General features: G+C 40.6%; 1 protein-coding gene across 4 annotated transcripts in view; it reads left to right on the top strand.

Annotated features, from left to right (window-relative positions):
* LOC108090040 (laminin subunit alpha-1) overlaps window positions 1-24,141 on the top strand; it is a 68,267-nt gene that overhangs the window by 38,921 nt on the left and 5,205 nt on the right. For 2 of the 4 annotated variants that reach the window (XM_017188538.2, XM_017188540.2), the window contains exons 5-8: window positions 20,194-21,553; window positions 21,663-21,918; window positions 21,984-22,380; window positions 22,440-24,127. In XM_017188538.2, coding sequence (XP_017044027.1) covers window positions 20,194-21,553; window positions 21,663-21,918; window positions 21,984-22,380; window positions 22,440-24,127 — 3,701 coding nt within the window. Of the gene's footprint in view, window positions 1-74; window positions 985-7,629; window positions 8,871-20,193; window positions 21,554-21,662; window positions 21,919-21,983; window positions 22,381-22,439; window positions 24,128-24,141 lie in introns of those variants that run through there. The other 2 variants (XM_017188541.2, XM_043208813.1) reach the window with 2 other exon arrangements.

Genomic DNA, 24,141 nt, shown 5'->3' with positions numbered 1-24,141 from the left:
AACAGGTGAAAGATGCAGAGCGCCAAAGAGCACACATGGCTAAGAGAATTAAAAGGCAGTTTCGCTGGCGAAGAGAATGTGAGCCCCACGAAGACTGATCGTTCGGGTTTCTCAGCTCCAGCGAGTGGCAAGAAAAAACCCGGCATCGCGATGGAAACTCGAAAAGTCGATTCAGTTGCAATGGGACGACGGGCGCGTTTGGATTCATGGAAATCGGGCGCGATCGCGATCGTATAACGCGTGCTGCTGGTGTGGGAAATCGGTTAAAGCCCAAGTGCAGAAATATAGTAAACCCAAGGAAAAAGACTTTTTTCTTTGTATTTTGTCATTTTTTCGGTGTTCGTGTGTGTGTGTGTGTGTTGTGTGCACTTCTGAGGAAATGGCAAAAAGGCGAAAAATCGATTCAGCAGTAAAATGTTGACATTGATTTTTGTGAATTTCGATTGATTTCCACCGGTTCGCGTCGCACGTTCGGGAAATCCAGTCAGCAACAATAACAACAACAACAAACAGGGAGTTGGCTAAGAGCGATTGGACGGATTGATTGCTTGATTGATCTATTTTTGCACTTGATTTGCGACGCACGCGCCGTAAACTCGACGTGACTGGCGCTTCACTCCACCTCAAGTTGAAGTTGCAGTTGCAGTCGAAGTTGGTGGAGTCGCTGCCCCACCTCGTCCACATTCTGTGCCCCACCAAACCACCGATTCGCCTTTTGTCGGGGGCAATTATGTTGATTTGTGCATCGCATCGCCGATTTCCCAATGTTGATAACGAAAAATTTGCAATGCAAAGAAAGGAAATTGATTTGATAGTCGCCCATCTTCGCGCTATATCGCTCGATCGTAACACGCCCACTATTTGATTATAGATAAAGAATGTGTTTGTGGATTTAGGAAAGGTGATCATTAAACAAAAGCAAAAATCGTTTATAACAGTGCCAATAGCAAAAGAAAAAAATAAAATGTGAATATACCTGACAAGGTGAATGAAAGTGAAACTAAATCAAATTTGTTAAAGTTGCAATATTTTGATGTTGAAAGTTTTTATTTGCTGGTAATAATTCTAATTCAATTAAAAGAGATTTTGTTAGGCTTGAGTTTCTAAAAATAAATTAATGAATAATTGTGAAGTTTTGAGCTCTTGTTATAAAGCTTAAATAAGTTCCCAACCCTAGTTTTTTTCTTTTAGTCAAAGCTTCTCTAAAATAGCCCTTTTAGCATTTTGAAGGTTCAAGATTTTGATTTAGGGTGCCCAAGGCAACATCTCGTTATATTAGACGCCTCTGCTTTTATGGATTTACATATGTAATTACCAGCAGATGGGCTTTAATTTTAATAACCAGCTGGCGAGATGAGTTAGCCAGGCTAAAGAGACACCTCCCCTTTGGACGGCAATAAAAGCTGCTTAATTAAAAGTACAAAATCAGTGAGTGGACGGTTAATAGCCGAACTGATTACGCAAAGCCACAAAGAGCCATAACTCATTAGCGAACGCCCCAGAGGTCCACATATTCGGTATTCCTATATTCGTTGGTAGCATAAAGCCGCTGGTCTTGCAAGTGATGATTGGACTGGGACATCATGATGATTAATGGGATGCAGTGCTGAGAGCATCGAGCAGATTTATGGATGAGCAGCCGTGGACTTTCTTGTTTCTGGTTCTGGGAATGCTAATAGAGTTGCAACCTGGGGCCACTCATTTTGGCCCCCTTTTATTTCCATCTGCTGCCGCTGTTCCTCTTCATCTCCCTTTCCCCGGAAACATTCACAGTAGTTGCCTTTTGTCTGAGAAACTCTGTTTGCCAAGCTGAAGATAACATTTACAAGACGCTTTTCCCTCTCAAGATGAGTTTTTCCATCACTTCGCACTCAGAGATACTGAATAAGGGGAATGGTGATCAAAGGGTGTTTGTTTAATGATAAATGTGGAATGTTACTTTTTAAACATAGGCCAGGCCGTTACCTCATTCAAATGTGTATAGTTCTACAATTGCAAAGCTCACGCCCATTTGTATTTTGTATTTACGATCAGTGAGTCAACTTTGAGAAACCGGCGCGTGTTGCCAAAAATAAGAACACACTGGTAGAGCGAGCCATAATCAAAAGGCGGTAATCCAATTAAACGGCTCTGAGTTTGAAGACCGGCTGACCCAATTAGACCCGCTCCTCGATCGATCTGGAGGATCTCAGTCGTCATCGCTTCGGATCGCATTGAACTTGAAAGCGACGGCGCCTGGCATTGTCTTCCCAACCAAAAGTCTCGAACCGCGGCAGCAAAAACAAGTTCCTACTCCCTTAATAAAAGATCGCATCGGGTTCGATCTAACGGCCGCCCTGCAAGACTCTTGTTCGGCGTTTCAAATTGTAGATCAAAGATCAAGCAAAAACCAGAGAGAGAGAAACCACAAACGAAAAATGCTTAAATTGGCATACCAAACATCAAGAAAGGCCTGCGGGAAATCGAAGTTTTTGTACCCTGTGATTTGATTCCTGGGTGGTAATCATAAGTTGCGCATTGATCATTTGTGTTTGTTCAGAATTCATGTGTACAATCACCTAACTTTGATTGCAGCTAAAAAAAACATTTAGGTTCTCAACATAGTAGTTTTACTATTCCAAAAATAATACTGATTATTGGAACTTATTTACGTTTTTTAAATTTTGTTTAGACCTTTTTTGTTTTTCTTTTTTTGAATTGAGTTTGCTGTTCCCCAAACTTTTTCTTTAAAAGGCCATAAATCCCGAACTTTTTTCGTTTCTCTTCAAGTGATTGCTTTAAATTCCTTGATCATATCGCACTCGAATCGATCAGAGGACCTCCCACAAAAGCTGTGGCAATCACATAAATCTTAATTGCTGATCAGTTTGGGGTTATCGAACACACACATTTTGTTTTTTCCACTGGCAGATCATCTTGTGATCTCGAACAAGCCGTGCATTTGGCACATTTATAATCCAGTTTTCAATTGTTTACTCAAGTGCGGCCAGGCAGATGGGAGTTTGAAAGTTGGCATCTGGTGGTCAGTCAATCGGGACAAGTGCAATCAAGCTGCACAAGTGCCGTGGCACATTGACTGGGTCAGTCTGTAATATGCATATGAGTGCCACTTTCTACGCTCCATGGGAAAGGTCCCAGAGCCCACGACACACACGATTAATCACAAGACTAGGCTGGAATCCTCAATCCACACAAAAAGCCCTCTTAGCCACGATCACTGATTGTTATCGCAAGAGGCATAAACTGACACAAAGTCAAAGTCAAAGTTAAACAATGCAGCTAAGTTGAACTCTGTACTAGACGAACTTAGCCATCCAGCCAGTGTGCCGGCTCTCCAGGAAAGCCAGCTTTCCGATCATGCTGTGTGCGATCTTAACAATCAAGATCAGTATCAGGCATTTACAATGTACAAATATTGGTTTCTCTTCAGTCTCTCGTGAAAGAGACTTAAATGCTGCCCTAGGGTAGAAAATGGCAAAAAAAAAGCAAAAACAGAACCGTGGTAAATCGTCTTTGTTATAGGGAAAATCAAATGCTCTGAATCTATAGGGAATAATCTGTTTTATCCCAGTTATATGATTTGCATTTATTACAAGAATTTGTTTAGAATTTAAACACTTTATATAAAAACAAAAGTAAAAAAGAACGAAACGTGCTTCTATATATTTTTTAAATTCAACAAAGGATTTCCTTAATTTTTTTTAATTTGTCTGGCCAACATTAATAGTTGTTAACCACACCTTCCTGGAGAATATCCCATAGATTATGTACAAACAATCGATTGCGTTAAAGTTAAAGGGGAAGGAGAATGTTAAACAAATTAATGTGGACCTAGGCCGGGAAAAAAGGAGGAATGTGGATGAAGCAGTCATTGGCCGGCCGGAAAATGCTATAATTATGCAATTCCTCAAAGGCGCTGACGGTGGTCCCCCACATCCTTTCCCCTTTCCCCACTTGGTTTTTCCTCGTCACCCAGCTGTCTTTATCCCCACTCTCCATGGTTGAAGCGACTCAGACATATAATCTGCAAACGATTCGCGTTTTGGGGGCCTCAGAAATTATTGGCTAGCAGTCATGGGTTGAGGCCTTCAAGTAAATTGCCGTAAATCTTTATTTGTGCAGCTACTTAAAGACCAGGCAACCCCCATTCCCCCGCCGAAAGACCCCACGTATTTATCAGGAGTCGGGCCTTAAGGCTGGGGTTAACAAGCCGCCAGCGATTAAGTCATTTCTTATGTCGGTTCATTATTTCTATTTTCCTTTTTTTTTCCCCCCTCTCATTTTTTTTTTATTTTTCACCCATTGCATGCGTAGCTACTGGGCTTGTCCACCTCCCAGTTTCGCTCCCCCTGGCCAAATGCATTGCAATTTTTCTTGGTCTAAGCCCAAAATTTAATGTTACGTGTGGTGTGGAAACCCGTTTTGCCCAGTTGATTGCCACCGCAACTTTGTTAGTAAAACATTTCGTATCTCTTCGCATTTATCTTGACAATGAGCGCCTGGAAAGTGTCAGTCGGACTCGGCTCCTTCGTATGTGTTCTAATTAGACGTGACAATTCTACGTAATTAGGCGGCGGGTCGTCTTAACACTTGACTGATTTTCTAGAGGATAAAACGAGGAGCCAGAACCGAATATCGAATTTCTACACTTTACTAATTTGGTTGTTAGCTAAATTTGGTAATGCGAACTGACACTTTGCTTCTGTGTTGTTTAAATGAATGAATTTCTTAAAAAGGAATCTTAAGTAAGGCTCCCATTTTATAAATTCAATAAAATTCCACAGGAAGCTTAAAAGCATTTTCATGTTGTCTTTAAACCTTTCCTGCTGTGCAATTCCTTATATTTAATTCTCACTTTTTGGTTAACCAAAAGAAAGCCTTCCGCATTCTCTTTATTTATTTTTTTTTTCACCTGCTCGCGACTTAGTTTTCATCTGGCCTCTTACATCTTCATTAAATGTAACCCACTTTAGAATCTGTTGAACACTTCGCACATGTCCAAGTGTTCATAATTCACACCACAAAAAGCCGCCAACAGGCTTAAAACCACCGGGGGAAACTCATCATTTAACGCCTTCATCTTCAGAGTCCAGAAAGCAAACAGAGAAAAGTGTAAAAGTGCCATGGAGTATTTGAATATTTTCCAGAGCTCAGCCACTGGAGCAACCACCCGCTGACCCGTTTGATCAGTCTCCTCTCAACTGGACACGGCCACATGTTGATTTGCAGATAGAAATGGCTCCGTTTCCTTTGCTCTTCGCTCTTCGTTTTTCCAATCTTTATTGCATAATTGCAATTGAATTGTTTATTGAGTTTCGATTTCGTTTTTTCACTCCGTAAATTTGAAATGTGTTAATGACTTGACGTAGAGCCCCGCGGACTTCCAGATCAGCAAACATATTTACTTCATGTTCAGTCATAAACTAACCTTTTGAAATATTTATTTTTTCAACAATTTAACTCGTGCAGAATGAGGAAGCTAGTTTGTGTTTTTGTTTATGAGTTTACATTTATATTGGACAGCTGTTTGTTGCTTTTTTTCTACTTTGATTGTGAAATGATGTAGGACATTCATATATGCATAGCCAATTAGCAGGTGGTTTGGGGAAAGGTTTCCTACAACATTAAATTAGGTCGCGGAAATGGGGCTAACATAGTGAACTGATTATTAGGTTCCTTAATCAATTGAATAGTGATCGCTGATCTATTGCTACATCATTTAAGCCCATCAATAGTGATAATCAGTGTTAATAGCTTTTCAGATCAAGAATATCTTTCTAAATACCTGTATTTTTCATTTTTCGTCATTAGCTTAATGAACGCTATAATTTAAACTTGTTTTCCAAACAAGAAAGCTTTAGGAATATCTTCGAATCTTATTAAAGAAATATTTGCTTAGCTTAAATCATTCTTAAAAATAAATCTAGTTGTGCTGGTTAACCAAATTCTTTGGCATCATTACTTGATATTCCTTCTAAGTATTGCATAACTTCCTTGATGTGTCTTACCCACATATTTGGATCCCTTCACTTCCCTCGAAACCAAGGACCAACCCATGTCAGAAAGTATTGGAGTCTTACCGTTCGAAAAACTGGTCGTGGCCCGCCCGTCACATTCAATTAGGTCCAATTTGAGAAATAATTATATACGCACACAGTTCTGACATTTTTTGAAAAATTTTACATTAATTTGGCACTAAACTGTCAGATGTGGAATGCCATGGCACTCAAATTTACGCCGAAAGGTAAACGGCCCAGGTACTCGTAAAACGGTCAAAGAGTCGAAGCTTTTGAACAAGTTTTCTTCAAATTTAATTGTAATGTGAGAAATTTAAATTAGGTAGCCAAGAGGCTTCTCAAAAAATGACCAGCAACACAAAGCCGAAAAACAAATAAAAAGCCCAGACTCTGACAATGACTAAGAAACCTCAAAAAAGCGGAAGATGCCCAAAGAAAACAAAAATTATGAAAAAATGTAGCTCTTTTTTTCGGTGGGGTTTGTTCAGAAGAGTAGAAAAAAAAGATCAAATAACCATAAGCCGCCAAATTTCAAAGGAAAACAAAAACTTGTTCACTTATTTGAATTGTGTTGCCTTTTCAACTAATTTTCCACTTGTGGATTTATAAAGTAAGCTGAGGTGGCTCTGGGTTGAAGCTATGGATTGTCCATTTCGCTATTTGTCAGTTCGATATTTGATTATTTACGATCCACTATTCATCAGTGGATTTCAGTTTGCGTCATTTGTGTGTGTTGGCTTTTTATAGATCAACAATACAATTTCGAAAAAAAAAAATCCACAGGCATTTTGTTATTCACAGCTTAACTTTTTTTATATTTCGCTTTGAAAATTTATTACATCACGATTTCAAATTGGCTTCCTTTACTCCAGTCCATCTGTAGGTTCTTCAGTTTGTTCGTTTCGTTTATAGTTTTATCTGCTCGTGTGTGTATAGTCTGAATGCGAATTTGTTTGCAGCTGGGTTTCCTGGAAAATATTTATTTCATCTAGCGGATGCTTCAGTGCCCGCAACAGAATTATAGAGATCTCTGGTCGGTTCGATCCGATCCCTTTTATAATGAAGTTTTCAACTAGAAGTTTATGGGATTTACCCAGCAAATTTATGTCGTATTCCCAGCTATATTTTTGTTTGGGTTAATGCTTCCTTGTATCTCGAATATTTTGCATCAGTTAAAAGCGACCCATTTTTGCATAGAACTCCCACTGGGAATGGGCCAAAAAATTACGAAAGATGTTTATGCGTTACTTGAATTTGTGAGCAAATAAACACACCAGAGAGTTCTGAAAATTGTAACACATTCGTTGAAAGACTGTGCTATTTTTGTTTGTCTTTACTTATTAGCTTGCAGACCCCACATCAACACATCTGTGAATGAACTGAAACTGTGAATTGTTATTTGTTTATTTACAAATTGTCAAAGGTTTAATCTCTTAAATAAACATTTATCACCAGCTGGTAAATTAACTTTTGCAACGTGGCAGCCAAAATTGTTTCTAAACCATTTTTTAAGACAAAAAGTCCAGGCAATTCCTAAAAAGTTTTTAGAGAAGTCGTTAGTTTTGAACATTAACTGCGAAAGTAAAAAACTTTACCAAAATATTGCAACTTTTGTTAAGTGCTTTAATACATTAAATTAATTTTTTAAACGTTTCGTGCTAACCAAATTTTTTAAGTGCCGTGTAAAACCACAATCGAAATGACAGGCAACCGTAATAAGCTTCATTGAAAATGATTAAATACTAATTTGGAAAAATCGCCCAAGCTCGCCCAAACAATAGAAAATGTCAGCGTCTGACAAACGAACTGTCAAAATGTCAGACGCGTCAATAAAGCCACGTAAATTACAAAAACATCTGCGGGCAGGAGAAGTGAGGCCCCGTCGAAGTATAACAACAAAGCTGTTGCACTTATGCGTCTATCTAGTCTGCATAACGCAAACGTTGCAACAGCAACAGCAGCAACATCCGCAACAACAGCAACAGCACAGACAGCAGCAGCAACATGGAGTGCCCGAGGGCAATATGCTGCAGCAACATCACCGAACCAGTGTAAATAGCAGTGTAAATATCAATATAAGCAGGCAATTCAATGAAATTATCCAAACGGCAACGGCAAGTGCAACGGCCACCGCGAGCGGTACGGGAATGGCAACGGGAACGGGAACGGGAACGGGAACGGGAGCGGTGACATTCGCATCGGTTACTGCCGCCACAACCTTAACGCCAGGACGTCGAAAACTGCGTCGCAAGTTTCATCCGGGTCAACAAAATCGAAATTCAAGCTTGGCCAGAAGGAGAAAATTGCGTTTGCAACCGTATCGACGGAATGCCACACATGCAACACGCACCACAACGGTGGCAAGTGTCTCGGCGACGACAACAACACTGATACCAAAGATGCCCCACCAGCAGCAGCCCTTCAACTATCACACCCACCTGCACTCCAGCTTCCAGCAGCAACAGCAACAGCAGCAACATGTTGCCGGTGGGCAAATAACCCAACAGCAGCAGCAGCAGCAACAGCAGCAACAAGTGCATGTTATTGCCGTAACACCACGCCCGCAGCAAAGGCAACAGCCTGGATTTGCCATAGTACCAGCCTACTATCACCAGCAACAGCAGCAGCAGCAGCAACGAACATTGCTGGGGAACCTTACCCAGCAGCAACAACAGCAGCAGCAGCAACATCTTCTCATCCAGCCGGGCCAAAACATTTTGGTATACAGCAACCTGGGGGCAATACCGCCCTGTCCGCCGGGCCTTCTATCCGGATCGGGAATGCCAGTATATACGCAACAGCAGCACTTTATACCGCTGCGATCCACAACGACCCCGCGCCCCAGGCAACGTGGTAAGCAAATCCTCGCCAGGTTCGCGATTCCCTCGCCATTAAATTGCCGGCAGAAGGAAGGGGAGAAGGATAGAGAGAGAGTGGGGCCAAATAGGCCGGCCAAAAGGTGTTAATTACGCTAATAAAAACTGCATTCACAGCAGTTTATGGCATTTAATGTGGTTAAATGGATGCCAAGTCAGCGACTGGCGCCTTCATCGCCTTGTCCAATAATTACCCCCAGCGGCGGTGCGCATAGAAAGCCTGCCTAATTGGTCAAAGCAATTGACTTCAATTTTGGTGAGCAGCAGCGGGATGCGAAAGGTGTCAGAGAGGATTGCTATAAGGCTATAAAGCTTTAAAGATCCAATACCAGTTTCTTTGTTGAGCCAAGGGAATACTTTGATTAAGTTATTTCAAACCATTTACGATTAGTTTAAAAATAAACTTGCTTGCCAGGATTTACAACTTCATCTTTGCTTCCCTGTAATTACACAAATATAAATGGACAATAATGCTCGAAAGGTGTTAAAAGGATTGCTAGAAAGCTATAAAGATTGGATAGCAGTTTTCGAACCAAGAGAATACTTTAATAAAGTCATTGTACATTATTTATGACTAGTTTTAATGCAACGCATCTGCCAGGATTAAAAACTTCGTAATTTCTTCCCTGAAATAACAAAATAAAACTTACAAAATGGAATCTAATCAATATTTGGAAAACTTTTCTGAACACTTTTGTACTTGTCTCACTGCCTATTTATTTCTCATCACTTTCAAAAGTTGAGTACTTAGGCTGATACGCAAACATAAATAAATCCCATTAAGAAAATACAATCAACGACTTGTCAAACATTTTCCTTATCATTACCAAGTGTCAATATTCCCAATGTATACACAAATATTTTGATTGCAAGTTGTTTTTCACAGTTGGTTGATGTTAATGGTCAAGTATTAGGCAAGTTCGTGCTCCGAATCAGTTGACAGGCTCTTTACAAAATAAATTAACCAAGTGGTTGCCTCTAAAAAGTTTTAAAACTCGTTCAAAAAAATCATATATTTTGCAAATGCAGTTGGCTGAAAAGTGGTGAGGAAAAATCAATTGAGAAAATGTTCGATTTAATTTTTTTGGCTCCTGCCGCAATTTATTGATTTTCTCTTCCCAATTCATTTGGTTTTTTTTTGGTTGTGCTTATGCAATCACTCAACAAATTTGCAAGCAAATCAATTTACACACACTTTAAAAACCATAAGCTGGTGGGGAAAAATATTTTGCGAAAACTTTAGTGCGGCTACTGCACATTGATAGATTGTTCCTGGTGGTGGACACACGCATTTGGCGCCTGCCTGGTCGGCTTTTCGTTCAATTAGCATTTTGGAGAGGAGAGCCATGGCATCCCCGATCCAGACATGGCCCCAAACCAGCACGAATCTGGCATTATGTGTAGCGAACCGGAGAAACAGACGCCGAAGCGAGCCAGTTGGCCACTTTTGTCCGCCTTTAGGCCATTTTTGGTTATTGGTGTGTAAAGTGGCGCCCAGCAGGAGGCTCTGATGACATTCTCCCCGCATTTTGATCCGATGCCAAGTGGGGCTTATTCCATTTGATTTTCAAACGCCACAACACCAAGCGAACTATGCAAATTTGCGACTTGTCAGTTAATCGAGAGTTCATCAATTATTATTCAGAAATTATGAATGAGTGATTTATTCAGGCCTTGAATGCCACAAATTTTCTGCAGATTAATCAATCAATTGGTATTAGACAGCATGCATGTATTGCATATTAATGCAAAGGTATCTTCTGTTTTTTGATTTGTTTCAAGTGTACATTTTAAACAAATTGTTTGCTTAAAAGACTTGCTTATTCAAACTAGCAAGATTGACTTAAAGCTTTTTTTTTTTTTGGAAACTGGGAACGTTTAGCTCTTGCGACCTAGATTATTTTCCGGTCAGTGGTTTTCCACACCGCCACCCAGACTCCCCCTGGTGAATGCAAACCGCATCAGAATCTCACACAGTCATTAACATAAACCCATGAGCAAGCAACAAACATGGGCCGAAACAGAAATCAACTGGCTGGTTAGCAGCAGCAAATATTGACATTTTCAGTGTCTTAGATCTTCCAGCGCCAAAAGACAGAAAGACTGGAATGGAAATTGAGGGACGGACTGGAAACCACAATGAACACCTACCTGGCGTTTCTAATGGAGGAATGGGGAGCATGGAACTGGCCAAGTCAAATCTGGTCGTCGATTTTTTAATTACAATGAAACGTGCCACACAAAAAAAAAACAAACAATGCGCTCGCTAATTGCACATAAAGCCCAAAATCACAGGAAAAAAAATCACCAAAAAAACATAAACAGAAAACAGGAAAAAACAAAAAGCCTAATCGAGAGGGAAAGAGGTTCGGAGTTTGGAGCTAGAGAAATACTGTAACAAAACTTGTTGTTAGCGAAGCAAATGGACGGATAAACAAACCTTTACAACAAACAAGCAAATGAGCCGAATGACAAATGCAAGTGTCAATCTTGTCGGCTCAGACGCAATTTCAGGCCGACATTAAGCTGCCTTGCCTCACAATTTGTAGGGCCCACGGCAGTCAATTGTTGAAATTTATGGATTAAAGTTCAATTGGTCGAGGGCCATTTGCTTTGTGTGTGGTACCTGAACTTTGAGTTAAGAAATCTCTAACTGGAAATGGTTAATATACGCTGTTGCAAAATAAATTGAAAAATATTTATAAATTACTCGCTCATGGGAGTTTGCAAAACAGAATACTCACAAAGTAATACGAAACCTCACTGATTACCAAAAACATTTTTATACCTTCGCAGCCTTAAAACTTAAATGGCAAAATTCCAAGTTCAACAACCTTTCCCAAAAATACTACTACTTTTATCTCACCGTATTCGTTTATCTCATTGAAAAACATTAATTCCCAAATTTTTGGACACGTTTTTGGGTAGCCAGCTTCTGGGTGTTAAAAAACATTAAGGCAAAATATTACGGCAGTTTGCAGACATTTTTTCATACCCGATTGCACGCCTGATTGTGTTTATTATTCAATTTTTATTAAATCTGATTATGGAAAACAAGTTTCGTGCCTTTTTTTTGGCTCCTTGCCAACGGCTGGGCAGATCGAAAAAATGCAAGCAAATTATTTTTCTGACGCTTAAATTAAGCATTAATTTTGCAACAGCAAAGACTCTCATAAATATCTTAAAGAAAAATTTTATAAAGGAAAATGTTGCGTCAACGGCAAATAAAATCGAGTATATATAAATTGCTTTTAAATATTTAAAAGTATTTAAAGCTTGATTTAATATTTAAATGTACAATAAATGTCTAATTAGTAAACCATACAAAGGGGAAAACGCAATAAATCAATTTCCATTTAAAAGCTGGGTTAAAGACCGGAAATACGAAACCCCAGACAGCTGGCTTTTGTGGTTTCTCAAACGGGAATTGAGGTTAATAAGAGAAAAAAAAAAGTGACAAAGGTAAATTTCACTATTTAATCTTTCAAGACCCATTACAAAATTAAACAGCTGGCTTTTGTGGTTTCTCAAACGGGAATTGAGGTTAATAAGAGAGAAAATTAAAAAGTGACAAAGGTAAATTTCACTATTTAATCTTTCCAAGGGGCACCTTCATTTCACAGAAATAGTTTACGAGCTTAAAAGTCCAGCGAGTGTTTTCAGACTTCAACGCAGAGTCACGTTTTTCATATTTATTTGGCAATTTTGATTTGAAAACAAGTCTCCCACAACGTGTGCCAGGTTGTCTGAGGTCAGAGACTATCGGCCAGGCCCAAAACAAACGGCCAAAAAGGCGGAGAGGGCCAACAGAGAAATCCCGCAGTATCAACACTCTTTTCCTGGCGCCTCTTCGGTCACTTTGATCTATGCACTTCAAATGATTTTGTTGCCGTCGCCGTTTCAGTATCTGAATTTGTATCTGTAAATTATCTGCATCTGTCTGCGCCTCTGTTATTGTTTGTGCCGATGCGTAAACAACGAAGCGGCAGTTTAAATGATACGGCAACTTTTCCCCAGACGAAGCAGGCAAGAAGTTGGCACATAACATGTGCTTAAGTTTGCTCAACTGACAGAGGAACTGGGGGAGATTTCCCCATAGATAGAAGAAATAAGGGAGTCTGGAATTCAGAGAAAGTGTCAATGTGAGAAAATCTTAAGACCGAAGACATTAAAGAGATATTTTAAAAATAAAATACAAAGTCTCAGATCCCTACTTTGTAAGAATATGTAAATCCAAAAGTATAACCCATTACTTCGTCTCAACCTTTTCATATTATTTCGAATAAGATGATATCTTAATATTGAGTGCTTTGAGCTATTTTAAAATAATCCATTCAAAATAAAAGCTCCATATTTTCGTACCTTATTGTATCCAAGATATCTATCCCACCCTTCCAACTTTGACCTCAATCAACTTTGATTACCGCTTCTAATGGCATGAAACAAAATTGCGCGCTTAATTAAGCAATTCCAATTAAACTCAAAGATATATCACTTCGATTACGCCCACCGTAACGGCTACACCCACCAAAAACCAACACCAAAAAATACCAAAAAAAAAAAAAAAAAAAAAAAAAGAAAAAGAAAAGGAGAACTGAAAATCACATGTGTATTACTTCCAATAGACTTGTGTACTTTCGCCTATCAAAAGCTAAACGCAGTCAAAAGTTTAGCGCACTCAAATTGCATTTCCTGTCACTTGGCCGAGATCGCTTGACTGCTCCTGCCCCAAAAGCACCACCCCGCCTTCTCCTCCTGCTCCTCTGATCCTGCCCAGCTCTCCGAAAATGGGTGTGTTCACGTCTCTGGGTCTCCGGATCCCCAAAAAAAAGACACGGCTCTGGGTTGCCTGGCTGTCTGGGGCGGTTCGCTTACATGGGACATGCAAAGTTACCTGTATGTCAGCCCCAGTATGTGGGAGTGTCCACGGGCGTGTGTGTTTCCACAGGCCGGCAAAACAGCATCAGCTTCAACTTCAACACCAACACCGAAAACCGGCATTAAACTGAGGCCAGTTACTGTTACATGACACACGGTGTCAAAATATGAACAGTAATCCAAGCGATCCCAAAAATATATTTAAACAAACCGATTAAATACCCTTGCGGGGGATAAAATACCTTCATTGAAGTTATTTATAATGTGGAACAGATACATTTAAAATAACTACTTCAAGCCATTCACTTCCTAAAAACACATTTGGTTAGACCTAAAAAAACACTACCATAATTACTTTAATGGTTCAACTTTAACAAAGAGATTTCTGCCACTTTTAAAATACTTTTAATAAATCTGAAAAAATGAACAAATTTTAATTTAACCTAATCATTATTTTAAGCAGGTCATTGACGTCATTTACCCCGTCTCTTTTACTTAAACATTTCATAAAAATGTTCGAAAAATCATTGTTTCTTACAGCGAACATTTTGACATTAACACAATCTTTTTAATTACACAACTTTACCCAAAAAAGACTTCCGCCCCCTTCAAAAAAGCCAGTAATCAAAAAAGAGTGTAGCTACATTAATGTGTTTTCGGCTAATTGCAGTCGAATTTTAATTACAGCTGGGCTGCACTTCCAGCTATTTTTAATTAACTTTTAAGGCCCGAATTCGAACCACCCTCGTAGTATTGTATGGAAGGCCTGTCGAACTAATCCTTATCTTTATTAGCGACATGTATTTCTAATTTTAAAAGCCGCAGCCATCAAATATTTAAGCCGCACTGAAAGTCCAGACGCCTGGGAATTGTTTTTCCTATGACCAAATTGAAAATGCTGCTGGGCAAACCAACCAACAAAAAACAAAAAAACAACAATTTTTTATAGCGTGCAAAATTTATTGAATGTACCTCGTTTTATTTTTGATCAGTCGTGTGGAGGAGGAAGCCAAGGGGCGGCAAATAGTTTTGTTAATTGAAATAAAATTCAATTTGACGGTTTTATTGCATGTGGAGATAGTTCGGCTAAATACGTGAGAAGCTGTTGGCGCAGATGCGAATTGCAAATCTGGAGTGTGAAAGTTGTTCGAAAGATGCAACCAGTCGGATTGGATCGCTTCCTTGCGATTCATTTACGATGTGCGATTGAAAAACACCCCGGGAAATCTCGAAATCATATTCATTGATGTTAAATCGTTTTTTCTTATTTATTCATCGTTGCCATTTATTTCTTATGGCCTTGTATCTCGGTCAACTGATATAGTTGTAAGCGAAAAACTATTATTCCACTTTTAACTTTTATATTTTATTACATACTTGTTTTTACTGAAGTCACCAGCTGCACTTCTTTTTTTCGGTCATGCGGTGGTTTTAAGACAGGTGGCAAGTGGCCATACAATTTATTAACCCGTACATATTTAATCTCCATATGCAAATTCGCTTATGCGGGCACAATTTTCCGTACCATAAACTTTGGTATTACCCACATGTACATTTTCCGGTGTTCATATTCGAGATTTTGCAATCCGCAGAATGAAGAGGCGGTCGTCAATCCGTGACGCAGTGACCTTTGCCAGTGCTTGTCAAACTATCCGCTGCATGATGGATTGGTGTGAGCGCAAATGAATGGCACATTAATTTGCATTTAAATGTGCCAAAAATATTTCTCGCCATTTTTAGCATGTCATTGACTAATGAGCGAGCCGCCGAAAATATTGTAAATTGCGAACAGCAAAAAAGAAAACGTTTTTGCAACTGCAGGAAACATAAATAACAAGTCCCAGTCAAAATAGATTGCAATAGTGGCTTGCTAAAGGCACGGCAGCGGCAAATGTGGATATGAAAATATGAAAAACATTTTGCAAATGTCACACTCGCATGGCTATGAAAACCGATCTGCACACAAATTTCAAGACACACCTCATCAAGCACCAATTCTTTCTAATATAGTTTATTGTTTGAGTCAAGCGTTGGTGTTTTGGTTATTTTTAAAGATAACAAAATTTATTAGCTAACGTGATAAATTATATGTAAACTGTTCTTGTGGAAAAACTGGATTCAAAGTTTTCTTTGGCTTTTTGAAAGAAAATTTATAGAGTATACCAAAAGCGGTTTTGTCACCGTTTCCTTTTTTTTTTTTTTTGCTAAAAGCTTTGTGCGTGCCAATTTATGCACATTAGTTTTTGACTTAAAAATTCAAATCTGCTTTCGGCACATCATTTGAAGACTCGACGGTTCGAAATGCTAGCAAATTAAAAATATTTGCGCAAACATTTTGGGATCGTGTGCCTCAAGTGATTTTGTTTATTTTTGTTCGCTTTATTGCTCCGTGTGTCGGTAGTATCTTAAGATCGTTTGTTGCCATTTTTCTTGCCTACACAATTGTTTATATGGCAAAGATAAAAGCACATTCAATATGAGGTAATGCGAAGTTTTACACTCTAATATTGCTTATAGATCTTTTTATCTTCATCATATTAATATTGTAGTTTTCCATGATTTATAACCATCCTTCCGGTACTTTGATTGATTCTAGAGATTTTCTTTTAAGAACAAAAGATATACATTAAGAACAAAATTTCCATCGAATACATCTCGATTAACGAAGCTTCCGCTTCCGTTCATTTGGTTAAACGATTTAATAATAGCACTGCCACAATAATCTGCAACACGATTTTCACATCTGGCCAACTCAATTCGCAATGAAGTCAGCAAAGCCAATGCGGCTTATTTTTTTCTATTTTTTTTTTTTTTGTTGTATAAATTGCATACAAGATCGGTCTTAATGTGGCCACTTTATAGACGCCGCCACTTATCAGGCTCCGTTGATCCAAACACCATCGACCGCAAGACACTCGAAAACCATTTATTATAACAAACAAAATGCTATAATTAATTTTTCTATTATTTTCTCAAATACACCCAGCCATTACCAAAGGGGGCGGTGGTGTAAGTGGGGGCCAGAACGTGGCCATTGAGGAGTCAAATACAATTTCCTGGCCAACTTAATACTCGATTAATTTACGACGGGCACGAAAACAATCGAGGTGGCCATTTTCGGTGGGGAGGCGGCTGGGATTGCGACTATTATGACGTGCCGGGCCGAGTTCGATCAAAGAAAGCATAAATAATGTCCCGACAGCCGGTCGACGGGGCAGAACTGGTTCAGGATTTCATAGTCGAGTCTTCGTCTTCCGCCGGTGGTGGCCCGGGCCAAAAATTTATGCAAACGGGTTAATTAACTAAGGCTAAAAAGAAGGAGGAAAAAATAACGAAATTCGGAACGACTTTTAGCCGGGTGGTCCTCCCCCGTCCCACACTCCATTTCCCCCGCCACTCAGCCAATTACTCTCTCCTTCGCTTTAAATTTGGGTCAACAGTGGGCGGCTAACAAGGCAACAAAAGCCAACTAACTACGTTTGTATCCATCATTTCGGACATTTTAAATGTCAATTTATGTACACATTTATATACGAGTATATGTATAGAAATCGTCGGTAGAGTCAGTTGGTCAGTGAGTCAATCACTCAATTGAATGGAACTCATTCGCTCATTCATTCGTTCATTGATTCATTTATTTATGCAGTCAGTCAGCCAGCGTGTTGCCAGCTGATTTTTATCGCAGTTGCCTACAGACGCTTAATTGCCGCTTGATTATTTGTGGAAATATCGAATTGCAATCGTTATTACATTCGTTTATTGATATTTTTTTGTGAAACTGAGAAGTGTTTGGGTAATTGTATAAAGATATTTTAATGATTATGTTTGAATCAATCAATATGATTTTTAATGCTACTTAGGATCAAAGTATTAGATTAAAATTCGTTAAATTTATTTCTTAAGTGTATTTAATATTTTCTCTTATTTTTACCACTTGTGGTGATTTAAGATTTATGATAACTGATTGACATCCATCGGGGCTTTTTGTTACAATTCTTTGCCAGCAGACATTGCGTATGCGCAGCGTTGTCCGAACCAAAGTCATAAATCATTTAATCAATATTTTGTCGTGTTGCGAGTAACACAAGGTATGTTGCCAACAAAACACGTGCTCCAAATTGAAGCTCAACAAGTGAGCTTAGAGCACTTACATTTTTCTGCAATTCGTCCAGTCTTTTATTTTTTTTTTGGTAGCGCTCAAATGCAAGCGACTTTGCAATTAAACTGTCAATTCATTGGTATTTTCAGAATTATTAGTATGTGATTGTTAATTTATTGCATTGCATTTGATTTGTGACCGCGTTGAATGGCCAGACAACTTGAGTATTGGTAGTCGCATTGTGTATACGCCATGTTGTGCCGTGAAAATGACAAGTTCCAAGGCCACAAAAGAAGTGAGACTAATGGCAGTAGCTTGATTTGATGTTTATACAATTAGATACAGAAATAAAAGAAGGAAATGGGGACGCGATTTATTGTGCTATTCCCAACTGACAAGGCAAACGGCAATCCATCAATCTCAAACTTAACCGCCTATGCAAATGTGAAGTGGAACCCTAAAAATTTTACGCACATTCGAGTCGAGAAACCGTTAAGCGAACGGAAGTACTCTTAAGACGGCCCACACACGAGATTTCTGACCACCGGTCCCGTCTACAGATCGGCACAGTAAACTACAGAGAAACTAAAACAGCGAAACAAACAAAACGTGCTCATTAATAAAAAATCAAAGAAAACAAAATTGTCAATAAAACCAAAGGCCCGGGAGACTAACAACCGACCAGAGAAAACCGACTCAAGACCCACGCAATAAATCTTCAGTGGGTGTGCAAGTGACTCTCAAACTGTACCATGACAAACGCATTTTCAACTAAAGCATCGAAATGATGAAGGAGCAGGCGAAGAGTCGTGATTCCCATTGTAAACTTTAATGACATCATTTGCCGAGGCAAAAACAACTGAATGGCGTCAGTTAATTGAACTTTTTATTGGTGGCTTCGTCTGAAGCTGAAGGAGTCGTAGGCCTTTCGCTCGCCACTCATTTCATTCATGAAAATGCAAATCCCCCGAACTCGCTGGCAAGCACTTGACAGCTAGCTGCACTACAGTCAGTCTCCAATCCTCAAGACTCAGCCATATGCCAAGTGCCTTAAGGCGCAGCTTCCTGCCCTCCGCATCCCCCTAAAATCTTGGGAGCAACTTCGGAGTGGATCTACTATCACCTATCCTATCTTGTCGCGTGCTAAGCTTGTTCATATTTCCATACTTACAATTGGTATACCCTAAGATCTGATCATAGCCTATTTGTTACAGGCTTTGTAGGGACTTAAAATTGTTAAAAATGTAATTTGGACTTACAATTTTATTATAAGTTGTATTTTCTTTAAAAAACTCGACATCAAATCTTTAGTAACCAATTAACTAATTGTAAAGTTTTATGAAATTGGTTTTACAATGCATCAATTTTATAAATACAAGTTTCTATTATTTTAGGATGGGATAGGGTATTATATATTCGCTTTTTCACTATCCCAACTCTCTTCCAATTTTGCATGCACTTTTTGTCTATATTTTAGTTTTGGCTTTTTTTTAGATCGTGCAATCAATTTGAAAAGTGTTTTTTGCGTTGGTTTTACCGGATTTATGAATGAATTTATTTTCGTATGTGCCTGCTGCTTGTCCACATACTCGAGTGCCTGGCAGACTTGTCTGGCTTGTTCCGAGTCCCAAGATCCGAGATCGTCGTCTCCCACAGCTTTTTTCGGGGTCCAACGTCCGCTGAGTCCGTCGTCGCATTTGTCGTTTGTCGCCCGAATAGGAAACCCAATGCAAATGTGGGCGGACTTTGGGGCGCTGCCTACGCGCAACCCACAAACCCACCAACTGGCTAGCGGCTCTGGTGGGTCTAGTTGGTCTAGTGGATCTGGTGGAGGAGCTGGTGGGACTGTGCACCACTTGATGGTTGGCCGCTTAGGTGCAGTTAGCTGGCTGCCACTGACAATGACGTAGTTGTGGCCCAGTAACCCAGGACAGGGAAAGCTCACAGGATGAACATTAATATTTGTTATCTTGCTTCAGCATTGATTTGATGAATACATTTTGATTTGAATAGAATAAATTCTGTTTTTGATAATAACTCAAAAAGAAGGAATTCCAAACGAAACTTTACTCGTGAAAAAAAGTAGATTCTATTTGCGTTACACTGAATCTGATGATAGAATATTTTTTGTCACGAAAAATATTCTTTTGAAAAAGAGTAATTAATATTATTGTGATGCATTGACAAATAAAGATCACTGTGAAATGATCCAGAATAAATTTAGGAAACCATTATACACTATTAAAGACTTCAGTAAAATATTTTATTTAGAATAAGTGAATCTGTTTAAACTAAATACTAACAAGTTTCTCTTTTCTTTCAGAATGTCACTGCAGTAGTGTTGGATCTGTAACCTCCGATTGCGATAAGCGAACTGGACAATGCGCCTGTCTTGCCAATGTCACTGGAAGGAGGTGCGACAAGTGCCGAGCGGGTCACTGGAACCTCACGGCGGGCGAGGGTTGTCGGGACTGTCGCTGCGATCCGCACGGGTCAAGGGGTCACGAGTGCAACCCGTGGACGGGTCAGTGCGACTGCAAGATCGGCGTTGGAGGTCAGCACTGCAACGAGTGCACCGAGGGATTCTACGGCTTCAGCATCGAGGGATGCCAGCGCTGCTCCGCCTGCAGATCCGAGGGTCAAGTCTGCGATCCGCACAATGGTCGCTGCATCTGCCCGAAGTTCACTCGAGGATTGGGCTGTGGACAATGTGTTCCGGGCACTTGGGGATGGCAAGCGCGTTTGGGTTGCCGGGAATGCCAGTGCGATCACATTGGCTCCATTGGCCAGCAGTGCTCCACTTCGGATGGTCAGTGCCAATGCCGCGAAGGATATGCGGGCAGGAATTGCGACTCCTGCGCCATCGGTTACTTTGGCTATCCGGAGTGCAGAAGATGTGGTTGCGATCCCGAGGGTTCCTTCACCCAGTCAGATGGCTCCATTGCCTGCGATTCGAATGGCCAGTGTCCTTGCAAATCCTTGGTAGTGGGTTTGAAATGTGACACCTGCATGCAGAGCACCTTCGGATTATCATCTTTAAACCCCGAAGGTTGCACTCGCTGCTTCTGTTTCGGGAGATCCGGTGAATGTGAGCAGAGTGATCTATCCTGGGGTCACATTCGCATGGCGGAGTCAAGGAATCTTAGCATCCAACAGATAAGACCACTGCATGTTCCCAGTTCGGATTACGAGTACATTGTGGTGGTTCAAATGGAGGGCAGTAGTTTCCATCGCGAAGATGCGGAAATCCAGCGCATGAACGATCTGAGTTTGGTGCCCAAATCCACGGGAAATGTATCCATTGGAGCCTATGGACAGTTTTACCATCCGCTGTACTTCCAACTGCCACCTCAGTTTTACGGAGATCGAACTAGCAGTTATGGTGGCTTTCTCTACTTCACTCTGATCACCGAGGGTGCCCACAAACCCTTGGAGCGAAATGTTTTGGGCCAGTATCCCCTGGTGCAGTTGCATGCCCACTCCAAATTGTTGCTGGATTTCTATGAGTACGAGGAGTTTGAATACTCCCTGAATGTTACCCATCGTGTGCCGTTGCATGAGTCCTTTTGGAAGTATCATCACACCAGTCAGGCTGTAGATCGAAATACTCTAATGGCTGCTCTTCAAAATATTCGACACATCTTTATCCGTGCTTTTGCCTTCGCCGATTTCCAGGAAGTTGTGTAAGTATAATCTTCAAACTGAATTACATTTAAGGCTACCCCTCTTTGTATTACTTTAATTGTATGCTGTTTATTGTCTAGTATAATCAATTTTAATTCTCGTTTTCAGTCTGCAAAATGTTCACATGGATGCAGCAATCTATATTCAGGGCTCCACCAATATGATAGCCAAAGGTGTTGAACGTTGTAGATGCCCTAAACGATTTTCTGGGCTTTCATGTCAGGATCCTGGCAGATCCTTCTACCGTTGGCGCAACACCACTGTTGTGGAGAGTGTTTTCATTGAGGATCTGATAGGAAGATCAGCTCCTTGTCATTGCAATGGTCGAAGCAGCGATTGCGATCGGGAAACTGGAGTTTGTCAGGTAAATAAAACTTACTTATTATTATAAATTAAATTGAAATTGAAATTAAATCCTTTTTTTTACAGAACTGTCGAGGTAACAGCGGTGGTGATCACTGTCATCAATGTGCAGAGGGTTTCTACGGGGATCCCAACTCCCCTCATGGTTGTCAAGCTTGTCCTTGTCCGGAAACCAATAGGAACTTTGCCCGAGGCTGTAATGTTTGGGATGGAGAAGTCAGTTGTGCCTGCAAGCCGGGTTACACGGGAAGATTGTGTGAACGCTGCCAACCAGGATATTTTGGAGATCCCATGAAGTATCCAAATACCACTTGCCAACCATGCAATTGCCATCCGGATGGAATTCGAACGGAGGGTTGCGATATAGAGACTGGAAGATGTTATTGCAGGGAGGGAGTCACAGGATTGAAATGCGATAAATGTAAAGCGGACCGTCATCACTTGGTGGATAATGGATGCAGAGGTAAGTTGCTCTGAAATATCTTATATAAAATCCTTTAAATAATCTATAATATGTTTTAGTCTGCGACAATTGCACCCTTTTGCTTCTGGACTACGTGGAATTGGTGGGTCACAAGCTGCGTCGCGGAATGCACAACATGGATTTGACTGGAATTCCTGCACCATATCGCAAATTGTCGGAATATGAAACTGGTTACGATGAGTGGAATGCACGCCACTGGGACTTTAGTGAAACCAAACGACGTCTTCAGAATTATGACTCTGCTGATATCCTGAAACTCGAAGCTCATGCCGAGAATCTAAAGTTTCAAACTCGCAAAGCAGTGGCAACCATTGGAAAACGAGAGTTTGCTATTAAATCCATGAGGGAAGATGCGGTGGTTCAACAACATGATGTTGGCTTGGTTCGAGCGGAGATCTTGCAAACCCTTTCCGATTTAAGGAGCTATGGAAAGAGTCCGCGGCATCTCAGTTTGCCAACTGCCCTTAAACAAGCTCGTTTCTACTTGCAATCCATTATTGAACACGATAGAATGGTTCAGGGAATTCGCAGCACCAACGATTGCGCCTGGCGTCACTTTTATGCCATGGGAAATGCCTCGGATGCAGCTTTCGATGAAAGTGGTCGACTGGAGATGCTCTGGCGTGATCTGAATCAGACGAATCATCGGGTGGTGGACATCCGACTGCAAGTGGATCGAGTTCAGGAAGTGGAAAACGAAGCAGAAGATGTCCTCGAACACGTACGCAACTTGAGTATCCATGTGGGTGAATCTCACCAGGAGTTGAACGATCTAAACCAAAAAATTTCGGAACACCTGGATCCTGGTTACCTAGAACAAGGTGAAGGTTTGGTAAGGCTCACAAACCAGCGGCAACTGTTGCTCAACGGTCACCTCAATCAACTGGATGGCGCAAGAGTACTACTCAATACCACTTTAGAAGTAAAATCTGAGCAGCAAAGGGAAGTTCGAAAGCATTGGCTGCCAAAAGCAGAAAAACATGCAAGTCACCTGCTAGCAAGATCGAATGAATATGCTCGCCAGTTCCAACCCACAAGAAATGGAGCTCGAATTGCCATGTTGGCCAGTTCCGCCCACAGCAATATAACCAAAGCCATCAATGATGCTCGACAAGCTTCGATTTTGGCCAGGGAGCGAGTGTACGAGGCCCAAAGGACACTGTATCCCAGCGATGGCAGCTCTATGATCGATCGAGCCAAGCATTCGTTGCACAGATCAAGGCAACTCCAGCAGGAAGCTCTCAAGCAGATGCACAAATCCAATGTTTTGAAGGAAAAACTATATCAACAGGAGCAGCAAGTGGAGGGCATCAAGGCCACCATTTTTGATTCCGGTCTGCGCACAAACAACATTTCAGGACAAATGCAGGGTCTCTCGGAAGGATCAGCTCGTCGACAGGCGAAGGAGAGTTTGGAATTGGCCGAAAGAACTGGGGAACAAATGCGAGCCGAACTGCGATTGGCTAAGGAAATGCAGGAATCCATTCGGAACATGCGGAATTCCTTCTCCAATTTAGAACCCGACTGGGAAATTAAACTGGGAATGGCTCAGGAAAATATATCTCTTACACAAACCAACTTGCGATTGGCCAATGTTTCTTTGAGTTATTTGGAACAGCAGGCGGAAAAGGAGCAACAGGTATTTGAGGTTTGGAACAACAGCATGGCTCAGCAATTGCAGCAGCTCAGAGATCAGATTGCCAAGGCCAGACATGCAGCAGAATCGGTAATATTTATCTC

Source organism: Drosophila ficusphila, unplaced genomic scaffold (genome assembly GCF_018152265.1).
Source record: "Drosophila ficusphila isolate 14025-0441.05 unplaced genomic scaffold, ASM1815226v1 contig_712, whole genome shotgun sequence".
In the NCBI taxonomy this organism is placed as follows: domain Eukaryota; kingdom Metazoa; phylum Arthropoda; class Insecta; order Diptera; family Drosophilidae; genus Drosophila; species Drosophila ficusphila.
The sequence above is the reverse complement of the archived record's forward strand: the minus strand, read 5'-3'. Positions and strand labels throughout refer to the sequence as shown.